A 16,263-nucleotide genomic window follows, 5' to 3' on the forward strand; every position below is an offset into this window, starting at 1 on the left:
ACTTGCTCCTGAAGCTCCCGAGTGGCTCGAAAGAGTCGAGCCTTTGGTGACGCTTAAGGAGTTTTAATATGATGTGTTGTTAATTATTGCTCATTGCGCTCTGTAAGTGTATTTGTGTACTGTGGTTCTTGCCGAAGTCAGGCAATAAATAAAAAAAAAACAAAAAAAAAGGGCCTGTGGCGCAACGGATAACGCGTCTGACTACGGATCAGAAGATTCCAGGTTCGAATCCTGGCAGGCTCGGTTTTTCTTTTACCGCTTCTGATTTGTATATTTTGCATAACTTGTATATTATAGCTTGAATTATATTTGCCTTTTACATTAAATTTGTATATTTCCCCGCACGAATTCCTGTGTGGCTGCCTAAATGGTCTCGCTTTTGTATTTTTCTGTTTTTACATTTTGTCATTGTACTTTTACACCCTGCAGCAACCTCCCTCACGGGGGTAGCAGTATTTCAAATAAATAAATGGGGTAGTCACGTGGTCGCGGACCGACCGAAACTACCCGTTGCGGGGAACGCATGTAAAAGCTCTGGCTGTGAAAGAAATATGGATGACGTCATTCGCGAACAGAAAAAAAATCAGGGGCGATCAATTAGACTGAGTGCGACAGCTACCCCATCAAAAAAAAAAGGTGTGTGTGTGTGTGCGGGTGGGGGGGGGGGGGGGGGTGTCTGACGGTGGTCCTCCTCTGACCATCGCCGTCCAATCGCAAAGCACTTCTCGTATATGCGGCACAGCATGGGTATCGCACAATCCAAAACACAGATCTTGTTGCGAGCCGGGCGCGGAGTCGAAATGCCTTTCGACACTTTTCGAACCAAAGGCCTGATCCGAAGCGGCGGCCATCCGCACAGTGTCCAAGGGCAAAAGAAGCGACAAAGTCTGCAGTACGGGTACGGCAGGAGCCAAAGCCGACGGTCCTCGAAGCGCGATTCGCAGTAGCCTGTCGGGCCGTTCACTAAACCACTACGGCACCTTGAATGCTGGGTCGCACCTTGAACGCACCTGAAGCGTTTTCTGGTTTTCCCACTTCCTGGTGCGCGATTATCCCGTTCGCTACGCAGAGATGTCTTTCCGCATGCATCGTCTCGGGAAGGCTAGGTCTTGAAGGGGCCGCGAAACACATACTCAGTGCGCTATTTTGTCTGTTGGTTACATAGAATGAGTTATAGTGATGCCATTAGCACTGGTCGTAACGCGTATATTCCGTTTTTTAATATTTTAATTAGCTCGCAAAAACAAATTCATGGCGCTGATGGTGCCACCACACTGTGGCGGTTTTCAGCAGTGGACGTGACATCATCGGGCGGGAGCTTTATGCTTGGACGAACTGTAAATGTACTGCAAACTGTGCTAATAAATGAATAGACGTTTTGCCATGTTTTGGGGGTTTGTATTAGATCAACAAAACCAACACCTTTGCCTTACGTAAAAGCATTTCAAAGGAAGCGAAACAAAAAAAAAACACCACCACAGACTCTGGCTATTGTTCTGCAGTGAAGGGCTTTTCACCTCTCTGAACACATCTATGATCTATGAATGGATCGACCTGATCGATCCATTGCATTCTACAAGCGTTCGTTTCGGTCCCAAGGAAGGACAAAAAGGAAAAAAGATGGTTTGGTTTATGTGGTTTAACCCAAGCAACCACAGATATCCGTCGGACGTACGAGCTAGATCCGAACGTCATTTGCCGAGATCGGACGTCCACCGGACGTACGAACACAATCCGATTTCGGATATCCGTATTCGTACATCCGCCGGACGTACGGACAGTGTCCACTTTTGTATATCCGCATGAGAGACGAGGTGGACGTCCGAAGGATGTAAGGTCGAGTATTTTCCCAGGCCATGAGTATGGACGTTTTTTATTTCACAGAAAATTCGAGTCTTCCGTGTATGTATACTGTTTTATTTGCATCAATTGGAGAGTTTGACGCGAAGACGTTTGTAAATTGGTACGATTCCACTCCTACCTGCAGTGCAAGAGCCGCCAACGAGCTAAATTTATCTAAGAGGAGAAGCAGGTGTTGCAGAATTTTGCAAGAACTCAATGACTAGTTTTATATTTATAAAACTTCTCCAAATTAGAGGAGTTGCGCGACATGTCCACTGTTTTGATAGCTAAACTTGCCATTGAAACCATTCGTAAGCATCAAAACTCCCGTTATAGTGAACTAGAAAGAGTTACTTCTAGTTCACTGTAACTCCCGTGCATTCTGCTATCACCATCATCATAGATGTCAGTTCACGGTCAGACCAATCCAATCCATCAGTACGGCTCCGTAGCGCTGTTGTTGATTTGTCGCGTAGTGTCGCGCAGATCTTTATAGCTCTGGTATTATAAAATGTGGCTTTGTTCGGCCTGTGGACGAAATGACAACTTGCAAAATTGCAGGAAAGCTGACTTACAGGAAGATATTTTCCAACCAAAAACTCTCGTGCACAGGCACGTTTTCGCTTCCTGCCCTGCTGCCTGAGGGGGTTAGCGTGAGGGGAGGTTTGTCAGCAGCCCTCCACTGTAACCTTCTTGGAAAAGATATGCGGGCCTCGCCCCCAAATCTGCGTGGACCTGAAGCCCCGCTGGTCACCACCTGCTTTCGAGATACAGCGTAAAGGGTTGTTGTCGAAAGGTTACAATGAGGCATTCCGTTGACGAGCACCTGTCTCGACCCGCGCCTCGCTTTCGCACCCCTGGTCTATTGTGTCCTTTCAACAACTTCCCTCTCATAGAGATGGTGGCCTCCCCTCTCCCTTTTCGAACAAGAATGCGAGATTGCCGTCTGCGAACGAGAGTTTTCGGTTGGAAAATTGTAGAGGGCGCTCGTTATTCTGCAAGTTGTCAATTCGAAAGATACGGGAAGCGCCTGAAGTTCTTCTGGAACACCGGAATCCCGTACTGCGTCGACCTTGGTGTAAAGAAGGCTTAATGCACATGTGACTGCCTACGAAGGTATGTATCCAGTACACTTCTTGGAACTTTGCTTCTAGGACAATGCAGCATGCTCATATAACATTCGTTCACAGGACAGTGGGAGCAGTAAGCGCGAGGAGATGGCTTCCACAAGTGTGTGCTGTTCTCACACTTTTGGGAGCCTACATCACACAGCTGCGGGAGCCCTCAACTCGCGCGACTAATTCCCACTCCTCTTCAAAGTTGCGGGACGGAGTGTTTTCGCATCTTGTTAATTTTTAAGGCACCGCTATGTTCACTGTGCCTATATAAAGAGTGAAAACGCGCGAAAGGCAGACCATAGGAAGCACGTGAAGTCGCAGTGGTTCGCAACGGAAGCTTTGCGGCTTTCTGTGCACAGTCGCGTACAGTGCTGCGCAGGTTAGTGCCCTAAGGCCCATGAAAATAAATAAAGAACAGATACATTGTCAAATATGGTGTGGAAAAGTGAGAGCTGTTATTGCCTTATACTTAGTGAGGTGTTTGTTAAAGTGCATTGTACGTCTTTTATACTTGCAGCATTAAACACTTCCATTAATTGGTTCCAATGTTTTTACTTGGGCTACTACATTGTGCCATTTGTTTCACATGACTGATGCTTGCCACGTTCTTTTTTATTTCAGAAATCCTGTGGGTGGGAAGATTACGGATGTGTGTCCCAAGCTTGCCACATTTGAAGAGTCACATTTAAGTAATTTTCCGAATGTAACCCATTGCTCTGCTGATGTATCATCAACCACAATAAAATATGCGTGCTATGCATCAAACTGTTTTTGGTTTTATTGCATTGCGTGGAGTGAAAAAAGCACGCATGCACCATATATGCGAATATTCGAGAAAGATCCGCCAATGGATGTACTCAACTGGACGTCCGTCGGCGGGCGAACCGTATACCTTTGGCCACCTTTCGGACGGCCGACGGACGTCTACCGGCTGTTTGCGGATGTTCAGTGGACGTACAGAACATCCGAAATAGACCTCTGTCGGCCGTCCGAAGGATATCGGTGGTTGCTTGGGAACGTCCCAAAGCGACTAAGGCTATGAGAGACGCCGTAGTGGAGGGCTCCGGAAATTTCGACCACCTGGGGTTCTTTAACGTGCACTGACATCGCACAGTACACGGGCCTCTAGAATTTCTCCTCCAAAGAAATTCAACCGCCGCGGCCGGGATCGAACCCGCGTCTTTCGGGTCAGCAGCCGAGCACCATAACCACTGAGCCAAGATTCGTTTCACATTTGCCAGTGCGCATCGGCAGCTTGAGGACGATCAGCGGACGCGGCCGCCAGATTGCGCCATGCTCCTGTCATCTCCGCGCAGTGGCAAGGCATGGTACGCGGGGCGGTAGCAGCACGCACTATGCTAAAGAGTATCTCGCGCTCGAGTTGCGATAAGTCAGGGAAAGCTACTGATCAATGTTCTTTTCAGAGCCATCGACATGACGATGAAGCATTGCTGGGCTAGCTGGGCGTCCACATGGTTGTTGTAACCAAGGAAACGATGCTGCCAGCCTTGACAAGAGTGAGTTACAGCGAACAGACAACCATGATGTGCAAACTTCCGCGACGTGCTCAGATAGGATGTTTTGATTGTTCCCTTCCCTATGTAGTCATTGAGAGAGGAAAGGAGAATGGGAAGCCCTGCCAAAATCGAGTTCAGGGCAGCATTTTGTTCGCTTGTATTTTTAAATTTCATCACTGAATAACTCCCGCTCCTATGCATCAATTCCTGTAAATCTTTTTGTGTCTGCATCTGTGTGACATAAAGAATCCACATGAAGTATAGCCGGCATCTCTTCAAGCAGTGTTTCACAGCTCCTTTGAGGTGCTTTTACTTATTATCTGTCCGGACGTCGATCATAAAATATTGTGCAAGCTCCGGAGAACTGTCGAGCCCTTATAATTATCCTTTGTTGCACGACGTCCAGGATTGTGCAGGCCACATTTACATTTTTTTCTTTTTTGGAGCATCTAGCACTGCTTTCACACAATGAGCCATTTAAAATAGAGATGCATGTCGAGCAGTAATACAGCACGCCTAGGAGGTGCTGCCAGTTGCTTCTTCTATGATGTGGTAGAATGTATTAGAAATTGTAAATTATGGAGTTCAACGTCCCAAAGAGACACTTATTTGCTAAAAGAGACTTTGTAGTGAAGGGCTTGAATTCATTTCCACCACCTGCGGTTGTTTTTAATGTGAGCCGACATCGCACAGTACATGGGCCCATTATTAAGGGACACTGCATCCAAGTTTTCTTTGTGAAACAGGTTCGGAAGATAAGGAAAATAATCGGGCACAAATGTGCTTGACAGAATTTTAACAAGGCGGCAATGCCGTCAGCATGGAAGTGTGCGGCTGGCTTGAACATACCTGAAGAATTTTTGAGCCATTCATATAGTTTTTACTTTGAGTGCGCACGTGCATGAAACAGCAGGTTTCTATTTAAATACATCCGAATAATTTGCAATTTACTGATGACATTGCCTAGCTAAGTCGCTCAGGAGATGAGCTGCAAAGCATGATCAATGAGTCAGGAAGAGCAGAACGCTAGGTCTTAAAATTAAATGCAGAAAACCAAAGTAATGTCTCGCAAGGGAACAGCAGTTCACAATTGGTAGTGAGGTACTGGAAGTGGTAAGGAAATACATCTACTTAGGGCAGGTGGTAGCCATTGATCTGGATCATGAGAGGGAAATAACTAGAAGAATAAGAACACCATGGATGGTAGTTTACCAATATCCCTCAAGAGAAAAGTCTACAACAGCTGTATCCTACCGGTACTCACCTATGGGGCAGAAACGTGGAGTCTAACGAAAGGGGTTCAGCTTAAGTGAAGGACAATGCAGTGAGCTATGGAAAGAAAAATGATAGGTGTAACATTAAGAGATGGGAACTGGGCACAGTGGGTGAGGGAACAAACGTGGGTCAGTGGCATCCTAGTTGAAATCACGAGGAAGAAGTGGGCTTGGGCAGGGCCTGTAATGCGAAGGCAAGATACCTGCTGGTTCTTAAGGGTAACGGAGTGGATTCCAAGATAAGGCAAGTGCAGCTGGGGGCGGCAGAAAGCTAGGTGGGTGGATGAGATTAAGAAGCTTGCAGGGATACGGTGGCTGCAGCTGGCACAGGATGCCTGTTCGCCAAATGCAGCCGGTACAGCTAGCGATGACAGCGCTGCCCACCGGCAGGTAGCAGCCACATTAAGGCTGGTTATAAACATTCATTCAGAACGACAGCTTGACATCGCCGCTATGGCGCAGTGGTTTAGAGGCACGTGTTGCGTATGGAAGGTCGGCCGTTCGACTCTGCTCTCTGTACTGCAATTTTATTGCTTTTTTTTATTTCATTTTTTTTTTCATTTTTTCCCTTTTAGGTCGCAAATCGTGATGCTTAGTGGCATATAACGCCGTTTAAGATTTTCAAAACATTTTCTGCATACTTTTATACAGATTATTCAGAGCGCTCGAATGTCAGTTTTGATTTTAAACTAAATATTACATGGTTAGTAACAATAGGTTGGTATAGACTTTTCAGCATTATTTAGGGATTTATTATCCCTTTTAGGTAAGCCGTTGTGACAATCTTCAGTCACCGTGATCAATTCACCGTGGTTTCAAGCCTTGTGGCTGTACAGGCTGCAGTTGGCGAATACGCGCACAGGACAGGGTTAACTGGAGAGACATGGAAGAGGCCTTTCCCTGCAGTGGGCATTGTCAGGCTGATGATGATCGATATACACAGATCTTCAACCTTTTTCTCGACAACAGAACATCATGTGTATTTGAAACGGTCATCAAACGAATGCTGCTTCTACTAATGAGTGGGGTACTATTTAGCAGGGCTACGTTCCGCAAGTTGAAGACACCTATACACAGAACACAAAAAAGAGTACAAGTTTTTGCCTGAACGTCAGTTGGGAGTAATTTGTACACAATTTGTACACAATGGCTGGCACAGAGGCCCGCTGGCACAGTGGGCCTCTGTGCCAGCCCTAACAATCAGAACTAGCTGCGACCGACAACCGGCGGTGCGAGTAGCCATCATGGCGGATCCAGACAGAGGGTGCAAACACCAGCCTTCTGCTCGAGGAGACAGAACAGCAGCAATCGATGCAGCGTACCACACGCACCCGGGGAGAAAACCACAAAATGGGCAGTGTGCACGCGAGGGGGAGAGGAACGCTGAGCTCGCCCAGCTAGCCTGGGAGATGCCAATGCGAAAGCTTTACCGGCCAAGTGGCCAGGTCGAGCGAGTTTCGCCGTGCATGACAGTTTGACCTTGAAGTGAAGGAGTGATACTAAGTGACTTGCCGCAGCTGCATAGACCGCCACCTCACCAGCTGTTCCCACGTGACTAATCATGTGATTCGCCGACCGCTTGAAAGGGAGACGGCGCCGCTTTCTCTGCTGCCTCACAATTTCTCGCTAGAGCCCAGCCAGTGAGCAGTGCTTCGGTTCAGCCGCTGTGTGATAGAAGGAAGGAGCGAGGACGCTGGTCCATCTGTGCCGAAGTTGTCTGCATGGTCCCAGTGGCGAAAGCGGTGTTGGACCATCCTGCTTTAGGCTGGTTCACATGCAAGCGAATGAACGATTAAACGGCGTGGCGCCGCGAAAATTTCCAACTTGTTAGAATCTCGCCACTACGACTATGTAAATTGGTTTTTCAGGAAAGGAAATGACGCAGTATCTGTCTCACATATCTCAGCGGACACCTGAACTGTATCGTAAGGGAAGGGAGGAAGGTGGGAGTGAAAGGAGAGGTGCCGTAGTGGAGGTCTTCAGGATAATTTCGACCACCTGGGGATCTTTAACGTGCACTGACATCGCACAGCAGACGGGTGCCTTTTCGTTCCACCTCCATCGAAACACGGTCGCCGTGGTCGGGTTCGAACTCGGGTACTTTGGCTCGGTAGATGAGCGCCTTGACCACTGAGCCACCACAACGGGGGGCCGCGACGACTCAAAAACAGGTTTTTACGCCGCGGCGACAGGATTCACTAGGGTTCCCGCTTGGCTAACTGAGCTAAGCAGTAGCCATTTTTCAGTCTACCGGAGACGTATATGTGGTAACGTATAGCGATTTACTGGACAACTCGTGCGCACGCGCAGCGACATGGGTGGGGGCAGCCAGCTGGCATCCGGTAAACTGGTATAAGTCTCCACTAATACGTCTTCGGTATGTTAAAAGACGTCTATTAACCGGGCGAATCGGTGGCGGCAGCGGCTCCGTAGACGAAGGCGTGATGCGTACACTATATATTCCCACCAAAAGACGTCTCGGAATAGAAAAAGAAGTAATTTTTAAGGAAACGTACACTGCAGTAACTATCCCGGTGGGTACCTAAACACTGCTGTGAGGGAAGGAAGGTACGTGAAAGAAAATAGAGAAATAGTTGCCATAGTCGAGGGCTACAAATAATTTCGACCACCTGGGGACGCCACCCCCTTTCTTAGCCTATCCTTTAATTCCATCCCACGTGCGCAGCGCCTTTGCGGTTATCCCTGTTGAGGAGAGTTACAGCAGTGCGTCACCACGCTTTCACTATCCCCACACATCGCGGAGCACATGCGTTTTACGCTTCGCCTCTATCGAAACATGGCGGCCTGGATTGAATGCAAGTCCTCAGATTCAGTAGCCGAGTGCCTCAAGCACTCAGCCACCGCGGCAGGCTCAAGCCACCCGTAGGAATCTCTCCAGTTCCAAGAAAAGGAGAAATGGAGAGGCTTCAACATCAGCACCCACAAAAGGTAGTGGGTGCGGCGTGTGTGCCTTTTTCCCGCAAATCTCTCGGACAGCACACGCATAACGTAGCATGACAATTACATTGCGGCTGTTACTAAGGGAAAGGGGTACATGTGTATCCCCAAACGTTTCAAGCATCCTAAGGCAAACATAGTGCATTATGATGTTTGTAAACAAGGAAACGCAAACAGCTATGACGACTTTGCTAACATCGCCCTCCTTCCCATGAGTGGTGATGGCTTTGGAAGTGAAAGGGTTAATGCAGCCACCGTTGGTGTCTGGTGTTTCAGGAGTCTTATAAACATGGTTCGATACACTGAAACTTCTAAATTAAGGTACCTTTGCAGGAAGCACCCACTAGATGTCTCTTTACACTATGCAACTTAGAATGTATGTACAGATATCTTTAGCTGTTCATAACATAATTAATGAACTGAACAAACAGTCCTGGAGGAACACATCATCACCAGCAACCTATAAATATGTCCACTGTAACTATGCCCGCAGGTAGTGACCGCTCATCCGGATCATGAGAGGGAAATAACTAGAAGAATAAGAATGGGGTGGAGCGCATATGGCAGGTTCTCTCAGATCATGAATGGTAGCTTACCAATATCCCTCAAGAGGAAAGTATACAACAGCTGTATCTTACCGGTACTCACCTATGGGGCAGAAAGGTGGAGGCTAACGAAAAGAGTTCAGCTTAAGTTAAAGATCAACGCAGCGAGCTAAGGAAAGAAAAATGATAGGCGTAACATTGAGAGATCAGAAGCGGGCGGAGTGGGTGAGAGAACAAACGCGGGTTAATGACATCTTAGTTGAAATCAAGAGGAAGAAATGGGCTTGGGCAGGGCATGTACTGCGAAGGCAAAATAACCGCTGGTCCTTAAGGGTAACAGAGTGGATTCCAAGAGAAGGCAAGCGTAGCAGGGGGCGGCAGAAAGTTAGGTGGGCGGATGAGATTAAGAAATTTGCAGAAATACGGTGGCCACAACTTGCGAAAGACAGGGTTAATTGGAGAGACATGGGAGAGGCCATTGCCCTGCAGTGGGCATAAGGCTGATGATGATGATGAACAGAGACCTGTTTTTGTGACCTCCCGTTAACCCCGACCAAAAGGTACAGCTCATCCCAAAGAACACTCCTGTAGAGTTTGTCTTGTAACAGGAATTGACATATCCATTTTAAACCTGGGTTCATGTCTGGTAAAGCATCCTGTGTTAGGACAGACACATTCCATTCTATTCTCACACTGTTTTTCTACATATTGATGCCCACCATTGTATGGCCACTTCCTAGCCAAGGCAAGAATGTTGTGAGATGCTAACTTACGTGGGCAATTCCACAAATATCAATTTCAAAAATGGACATGCCTGCAGAGCCAAGGCAACATACTATATTTATACTCTGAACTGGTTACGGTCAAGTGGAGGACTTACAGTGTCATGAACTACAGTAGGATACAACTAAAAAAAACAGCAGTTGCTAACACTGGGCCGCGGTCGGCGGCGTTTTGTATTACTCCGCTGGCCAATCGCAACAGGTAACGGAATCAGGTTTTTAATGTTTGACTTTATCAAACAATCCACATATCAAAATTCAAAAGCTCATAATTTTTTTCGTGTGATAAGCTTTTTGTTTATTTAACCAGAAACGTTTAAGCAGCGGACTACTTTTTTGTTGTGGAGGAATTCTGTGTGGTGGTTCTGAATGTGGGCGGAGCTTCACTGCAGGCTTAAGTTGTATCCGACTATATATTACATTTAGCACCATGGCCACCTTCTAAGAGGTGAAAGAAATTCGAAAAGAAAACACAGCCCTAAAAGTGCTTGAAAAGAAAGCGTAAATTATTGTTGCAGTTCACCAAAAAATGGCAAACACAAGGAGAACGGACAGGACAGGAGAGCTGTCAGTTTTCTTGTTTTTCTGTGTGCCGTTTCTTGACGGATTGTTACCAACAAGCCCAACTTTCCGCTTTACTCGACTCGATTGTTGCAGTTACGGTACTGTTACGCAAAATTTTTCACGTCTTATCTTCTTGCGTGCTCGGAGACAAAACCACATACCACTTCAGTTTACAATCTTCTTTGTTTTTAATTATGCGCAATACTAATTACACCAGCCCTCTTGCAACGATGATGAGTGAACACTTATGTTACACTGGCCAGCCGTGAGTGCCACATTTCATCACCACTAAAACAAGTTTACCCACTTTGGCCCTCAAACCAGGCACGCCACTCCAGCTCAGAGTCTTTCCAGCAGGGCACTGAGAAGGTCGTTGAGCTCTGAAGTGACCTTCCGGGGATCGTCCACAAGGCCTGCAGTGACCATGGCATTTCCGAAAATCTGCCGAGCAAGTTTCTTGGCGAGCTCGGGTTCGGACGAGCGAAGCCCAGCCAGCTTTGCAATGATGGGATGGTCGGGGTTGATTTCCAGTGTGGGCTCAAGCAGCCGATACCGTTCTTCTTCCGAGAAGCTCTGGAGCGATGTCTTCACAAAATGCCGGGCAGCCGCCATCTCCTCAACAGACACCAGGCACGGGTGCTTCTGCAGTCGCCGAGTCACTTTGACCTGCACCAGCCCAGATATGCACTGCACCACGGCTGGCTGCAACTAGAAATCTACAAAGGCGGAATACCGACAAAGAAAATCTCGAAGACTTTTACAGTGTGGAAGCTGTATTGGCCTTGTTCCCCTGGTCTCATGTTGTCGTCATCCTCTCCACAAGCCCGATTCCCTCGAGCATAGGAATGCACCAGTGTAGACTTGGAGCAAAAGGGTATAGACAACTACTACATACATGAGTTATAGGGTACTGAAGCTGCCATTTCAGAAACAGGAATACACATTTTTCTTCTCGTTTCTGAAGCGACAACTTAAAAACCCTATAACTCAAGTTCTATGGTAGACAGGATGATAATTTTACCCTTACTGCATTCTTTGGCATCAAGAGAACCCAATAGCATACATTTCAACGAGTTTCCCGCAGCAAATTTTCTTCAAAACTCTTTGCAAAATACTTGCATAAAAACTGCATAAGTGCTCAAGGAATTGTTTAACATGAAATTAAATGACATGTCTAGAATCAGTGCACAAAAATACATGTGCCCAGAAAACTTCTAAACTGTGACTTCATTAATAAAATTTTTTTTTTTTCAAGACCAGACTTTCCCTTAAAGGGACGCCGGCTATGTTGTCAACTGTAGTCTCCGTGGAGTGGCAGGCAATCACAAATGCGACTATGGCAACAGCAGTGAACATCATGGCGAACGTGTGCCACCGCTGCATAGAGACGGGGCTCATCTCCCAACCCACCTTGTGCACCATGGGTCCGAGCTCTGCCTTGAGCCACTCGGCCAGTCCGCGCACCTCCTCGGGCTCCTCGTGGGCCTCCTCGGCGTCCCGGCGCATCTCCTTCTCGACGGAGGTGATGTTCTTGCGGCCGAACTGCCGCAGCTGTGCCAGCACCAGCTCGTCGTACGGCTCCAGGCAGAAGAGCACCTCCACGTCCCGCGAGCGCACCGCCTCAAAGTAGGGGGAGGCCTCGGCCAGCTGGCGGCTGGGTGCGGCCAGGTAGTAGATGTCCCGCTGACCCTCCTTCATACGGCCACAGTACTCGGTCAGGGTCACAGTGCTGCCCACCGGCTGCTGGGACGACTCGAAGCGCAGCAGCTGCGCAATCTCCTCCTTCTCGGCCTGCAACCAGATAGTGCACCCCTGAGAAGACTGCACTGGCGGACGCTTGTTGTACACTGTGTTAGACTGTGCCACTAATCATCACTCACCGTCATCAGTGTTACGATGCATCATCAGAGAAGCTAGGGACTGTGCTGTATCATGCATCATGACGAGTGCACATGCATTCTCTCGAAGTCGACATGATCAGCAATTTGGTCTCCTCACCAGGCTTACTTAATTAACCCCATTGAATCGATGCATGCTTTATTACTGCAGATTATGATTATGTCTTCCTGTATAAATTGTTTCATTTTCCCTTTCGTTACTTTAATTCTATTTATGCTTTCTTTGTCTGCATGTTTTTTTTTATTGATTCCCTTCTTTTCTTTTCTCCCCACCAATATGAGTCATGTTGAATGTACTACTACTACTCCCCCCTTACCCCTTTAAGGCTCAAATAAATGATGATGATGTGTGACTGAGCAGGGACACACAATATATGTCCTTGGACTTGGCCCCAAGGGCAAGTTGATGGTGCTACACACTTCACGAAAAGACAAAGCAAGACCAACACAATCGTGAAAGAGTCTCAACTGGTTTTCTACTGATCGCTGTGCACTTATGCACTTGAGTCCTTGTGCAATATGTTAGGTAACTTTTGCTGAAAGAAATTGTGCTGCAGGGAACTTGTTACATTGCATGCCATTGGTTTCTCTTGACATCAAGCTATGCATCTTGCCTGTTATAGAAAGCAAGTTATAGGATTTTGAAATCATCAGTTTTCCGGTTTTAACTCAACTTCTATGATAGGCAGCATAATAATTTTGCCCTTATTGCAGAGTTTGATGTCAAGACAAGACAATGGCATGCATCCTAACAAGTTTCCTGCAGCAAAATTTATTGAAAGCTCTTGGCAAAAAGTTACATAACATATTAGTTTATAAGTGCACAAGAGCTTGTTTCATATAAAATTTGCACATTTGGAATCAGCATGCAAAAACACAAGTTCCTTGAAGAATGCACTATTTTGACTTCATTAACAAAAATTTCTTTTCTAAGACCAGCCTTAAATAAAAAAAAACCACTGGCTGCCCATACAGACTGTGTGCATTGGGTAGGCTGACCAGTGCTGCCATCCTGTGGCAGTAGCGCCCATGAGGAGAGCTTACCTGCTCGTGAGCGGCCAAGATGCCTTCCTTGAGGAAGACGCCGTAGTCCCGGTAGAAGCGGCCGTAGCTCTCGGGCTCCCGCTCTGCACTGCGGGCCAGGTGGCGGATGAGCCGGCTCACAATGACCGTGCGGATCTTGCGGATGAGGGCGCTGTCCTGCAGCAGCTCCCGGCTCAGGTTGAGCGGGATGTCCTCACTCTCCACCACACCCCTGACAAAGCGCAGCCACTTGGGCAGGATCTCCGCCCGAGGCTTGATCAGCACCTGAACACACAGCAGCAGGCGAGTGCACTGTTAGGAGTGTGTGGCGAAACGGTGGGGCTAAAAATTAACATGCAGAAAACCAAAGCAATGTTCAACAGCCTAACAAGGGAACAGCAGTTCGCAATTGGTAGCGAGGGGCTGGAAGTAGTAAGGGAATACGTCTATTTAGCGCAGGTAGTGACCACAGATCCGGATCATGAGAGGGAAATAACTAGAAGAATAAAAACACCATGGATGGCAGTTTACCAATATCCCTCAAGAGAAAAGTATGCGACAGTTCTACCTTACCGGTACTCGCCTATATGGAGCAGAAACATGGAGGCTAACAAGGAGGGTTCAGCGTAAGTTCGGGACAACGCAGCAAGCTATGGAAAGGAAAATGATAGGAGTAACGTTAAGAGATTGGAAGCGGGCGGAGTGGGTGAGGGTGTGGGAGGGAGTGGGTGAGGAAACAAACGCGAGTTAATGACACCCTAGTTGAAATCAAGAGGAAGAAGTGGGCTTGGGCAGGGCATGCAATGCGAAGGCAAGATAACCGCTGGTCCTTAAGGGTAACGGAGTGGATTCCAGGAGAAGGCAGGAGTAGCAGGGGGCGGCAGAAAGTTAGGTGGGCGGATGAGGTAACGAAATTTGTGGAAACACGGTGGCTGCAACTGGCTAAGGACAGGGTTGATTGGAGAGACATGGGAGAGGCGTTCACCCTGCAGTGGGCGTAATCTGGCTGATGATGATGGCAGCAAAGATGTCTGCTGCAACACACGGTTGCAGGCAGTGCGGTAGGAGGGCGCTAGTGTAAGTTGCAACACATCCGAGGAGCAGGATGGCGTGGGGAAGAACGGACAGGATGGAAGAGCAGTCAGATTGAGGCCTAGGAACCACATGTGATGAAGTTGTCTAAATGCTTGTTAGGGTCACTGAATTTTGTTGTTACGGCACGGATGCATGTGCGAAAAGCGAGCGCAATTCTCCGCGGCGCAAAGTTGCGAATGGCGCCGCAGCGTCCAAGCGCAGCTCACCGCCCGTGTCCAACCTGCTAGATGTCAACAACGGGCCGCCCGCGGCAAACGCAATGACGGGAAGCAGGAGCCAACGCGAGCGCGGAGAGCGGCAGCGTCATCATGACGTAGGGCGCGCTCCTTTGAGCCGGGCCGGCCTGCCCGCGGCCGGTCTCAACGCACTCGTTCACGCGCGTAGAGACTGGCCGTGGCCTGCCAGCCTTGATGCCGGCCGCCGGCGTCTGAAAACGCAATATAGTATTGTTTGTTCAAGTTCATAGCAAGCCCTGGGAGTAGAGGTGATGACTGCGATACAAGCAAATTTCATCCAATAGCTGCTTTGATGCTGCTCCTGCCTGATGCGGTTTGCCTGCTGTCTGCTAGCTCTGTTGCTGAAGGCGTCACGGAAATCTAATGTATCTTTTATTATGAGACTGGATGACAGTAAAGGGGTGCCAGGTGTAGCGCCTTTATTTGAGTGCTGTCCAGTCCCGAAGCGCTAACAGCTGCGGCATCGATGCTAAACCGGCTAGGCTTAGCGGCGACCAGGGCAGTCAGGGAGCAGCGCGCAGTTTGTCACTCGGCGTTCCTGCAGGCGGCATGGTTGCCGAAAGATCCACTCTTGCACAGGCATGCTGTCGTTGCTCGAATCTAGGAGGCAGACTTTATGGTAGCATGGCTACTTTGTATTTTTCTTGTGCGAACGTGAAGTAAGCCGAGCCTGCTGGCCTGTCGATCAGCCTGGATCCCGTCTGGATCACAAAAATGAGCTAAAGCTTGTTCTTGATATAGATAATAAACTCTGGTATAAGCAATTTGAAAACTGTATTGTCTTTGAGGATCGCTGACCAATACGAAGTTGCTGGTAGAAGTAACAACTGTGCTAGGAGCAAATTTTGTAGTGAAAGCTACATAGGCCACGAACTTGCGATTTCGCTGCGGTGGTGCTCCGAGGAGACACAGAGACTGACCTTGAGCCGTAGCTGGCCGCAGCTGGCGGATGCCGCGCGGCGTCATCCGCCAGCTTCCTCACAGTTTTGGCGCAATTAAATCTCGACTGTTTTAGCTTTTTTCCGAGTGGTCATTTATATTGAATTATCGCTTATAAAGAATTTTTTCGCCGTCCTGCTGACTTCGTTATAACGAGGGATTACTGTAGGTACACAGCTGGGAGTTTGCTCTCGAAAACAGCAAGTGTGCGGCAGGCCGGAAATTCGACGTGACCAAGAAATGCGGCAGTTGCAACTGCGGCGTGCCTATATTTTTGTATGTGACTCCTATCACCAAGGTTTTCGTGGGTCAAAGTTTGGAAGGTTTCCGGCCAGGAAGGAAGCTTTCCAAACAGAGGTGTAAACTGAGCATCCCTGAAAATTCTGTGTGGCTGTTCCCCGTGATGTACGTGCTGTGGGTCCGCAGTGGCTGTGACGGCAGCGGCACTAGTGAGCACTAGTACTCAGTTAGT

General features: G+C 48.1%; 1 protein-coding gene and 1 non-coding gene across 3 annotated transcripts in view; one reads left to right on the plus strand and one right to left on the minus strand.

Moving 5' to 3' along the window:
• Nucleotides 1–16,263, minus strand: part of LOC149334585 (heat shock protein 75 kDa, mitochondrial-like) — a 42,654-nt gene that overhangs the window by 8,911 nt on the left and 17,480 nt on the right. The window contains exons 5-7 of one of the 2 annotated variants that reach the window (XM_089555203.1): nt 13,543–13,806; nt 12,011–12,391; nt 10,765–11,266 (exon numbers count right to left, since the gene is read on the minus strand). In XM_089555203.1, coding sequence (XP_089411329.1) covers nt 10,940–11,266; nt 12,011–12,391; nt 13,543–13,806 — 972 coding nt within the window. In that variant the 3' untranslated portion in view covers nt 10,765–10,939. Of the gene's footprint in view, nt 1–10,764; nt 11,267–12,010; nt 12,392–13,542; nt 13,807–16,263 lie in introns of those variants that run through there. The other variant, XM_089555204.1, reaches the window with a different exon arrangement.
• On the plus strand, nt 171–243 carry TRNAR-ACG (transfer RNA arginine (anticodon ACG)). The gene has a single exon. It is a non-coding gene; the product is annotated as a tRNA-Arg (tRNA).

The sequence above is a fragment of the Amblyomma mixtum genome, chromosome 8 (genome assembly GCF_055824585.1).
Source record: "Amblyomma mixtum isolate Tamu chromosome 8, ASM5582458v1, whole genome shotgun sequence".
In the NCBI taxonomy this organism is placed as follows: Eukaryota; Metazoa; Arthropoda; class Arachnida; order Ixodida; family Ixodidae; genus Amblyomma; species Amblyomma mixtum.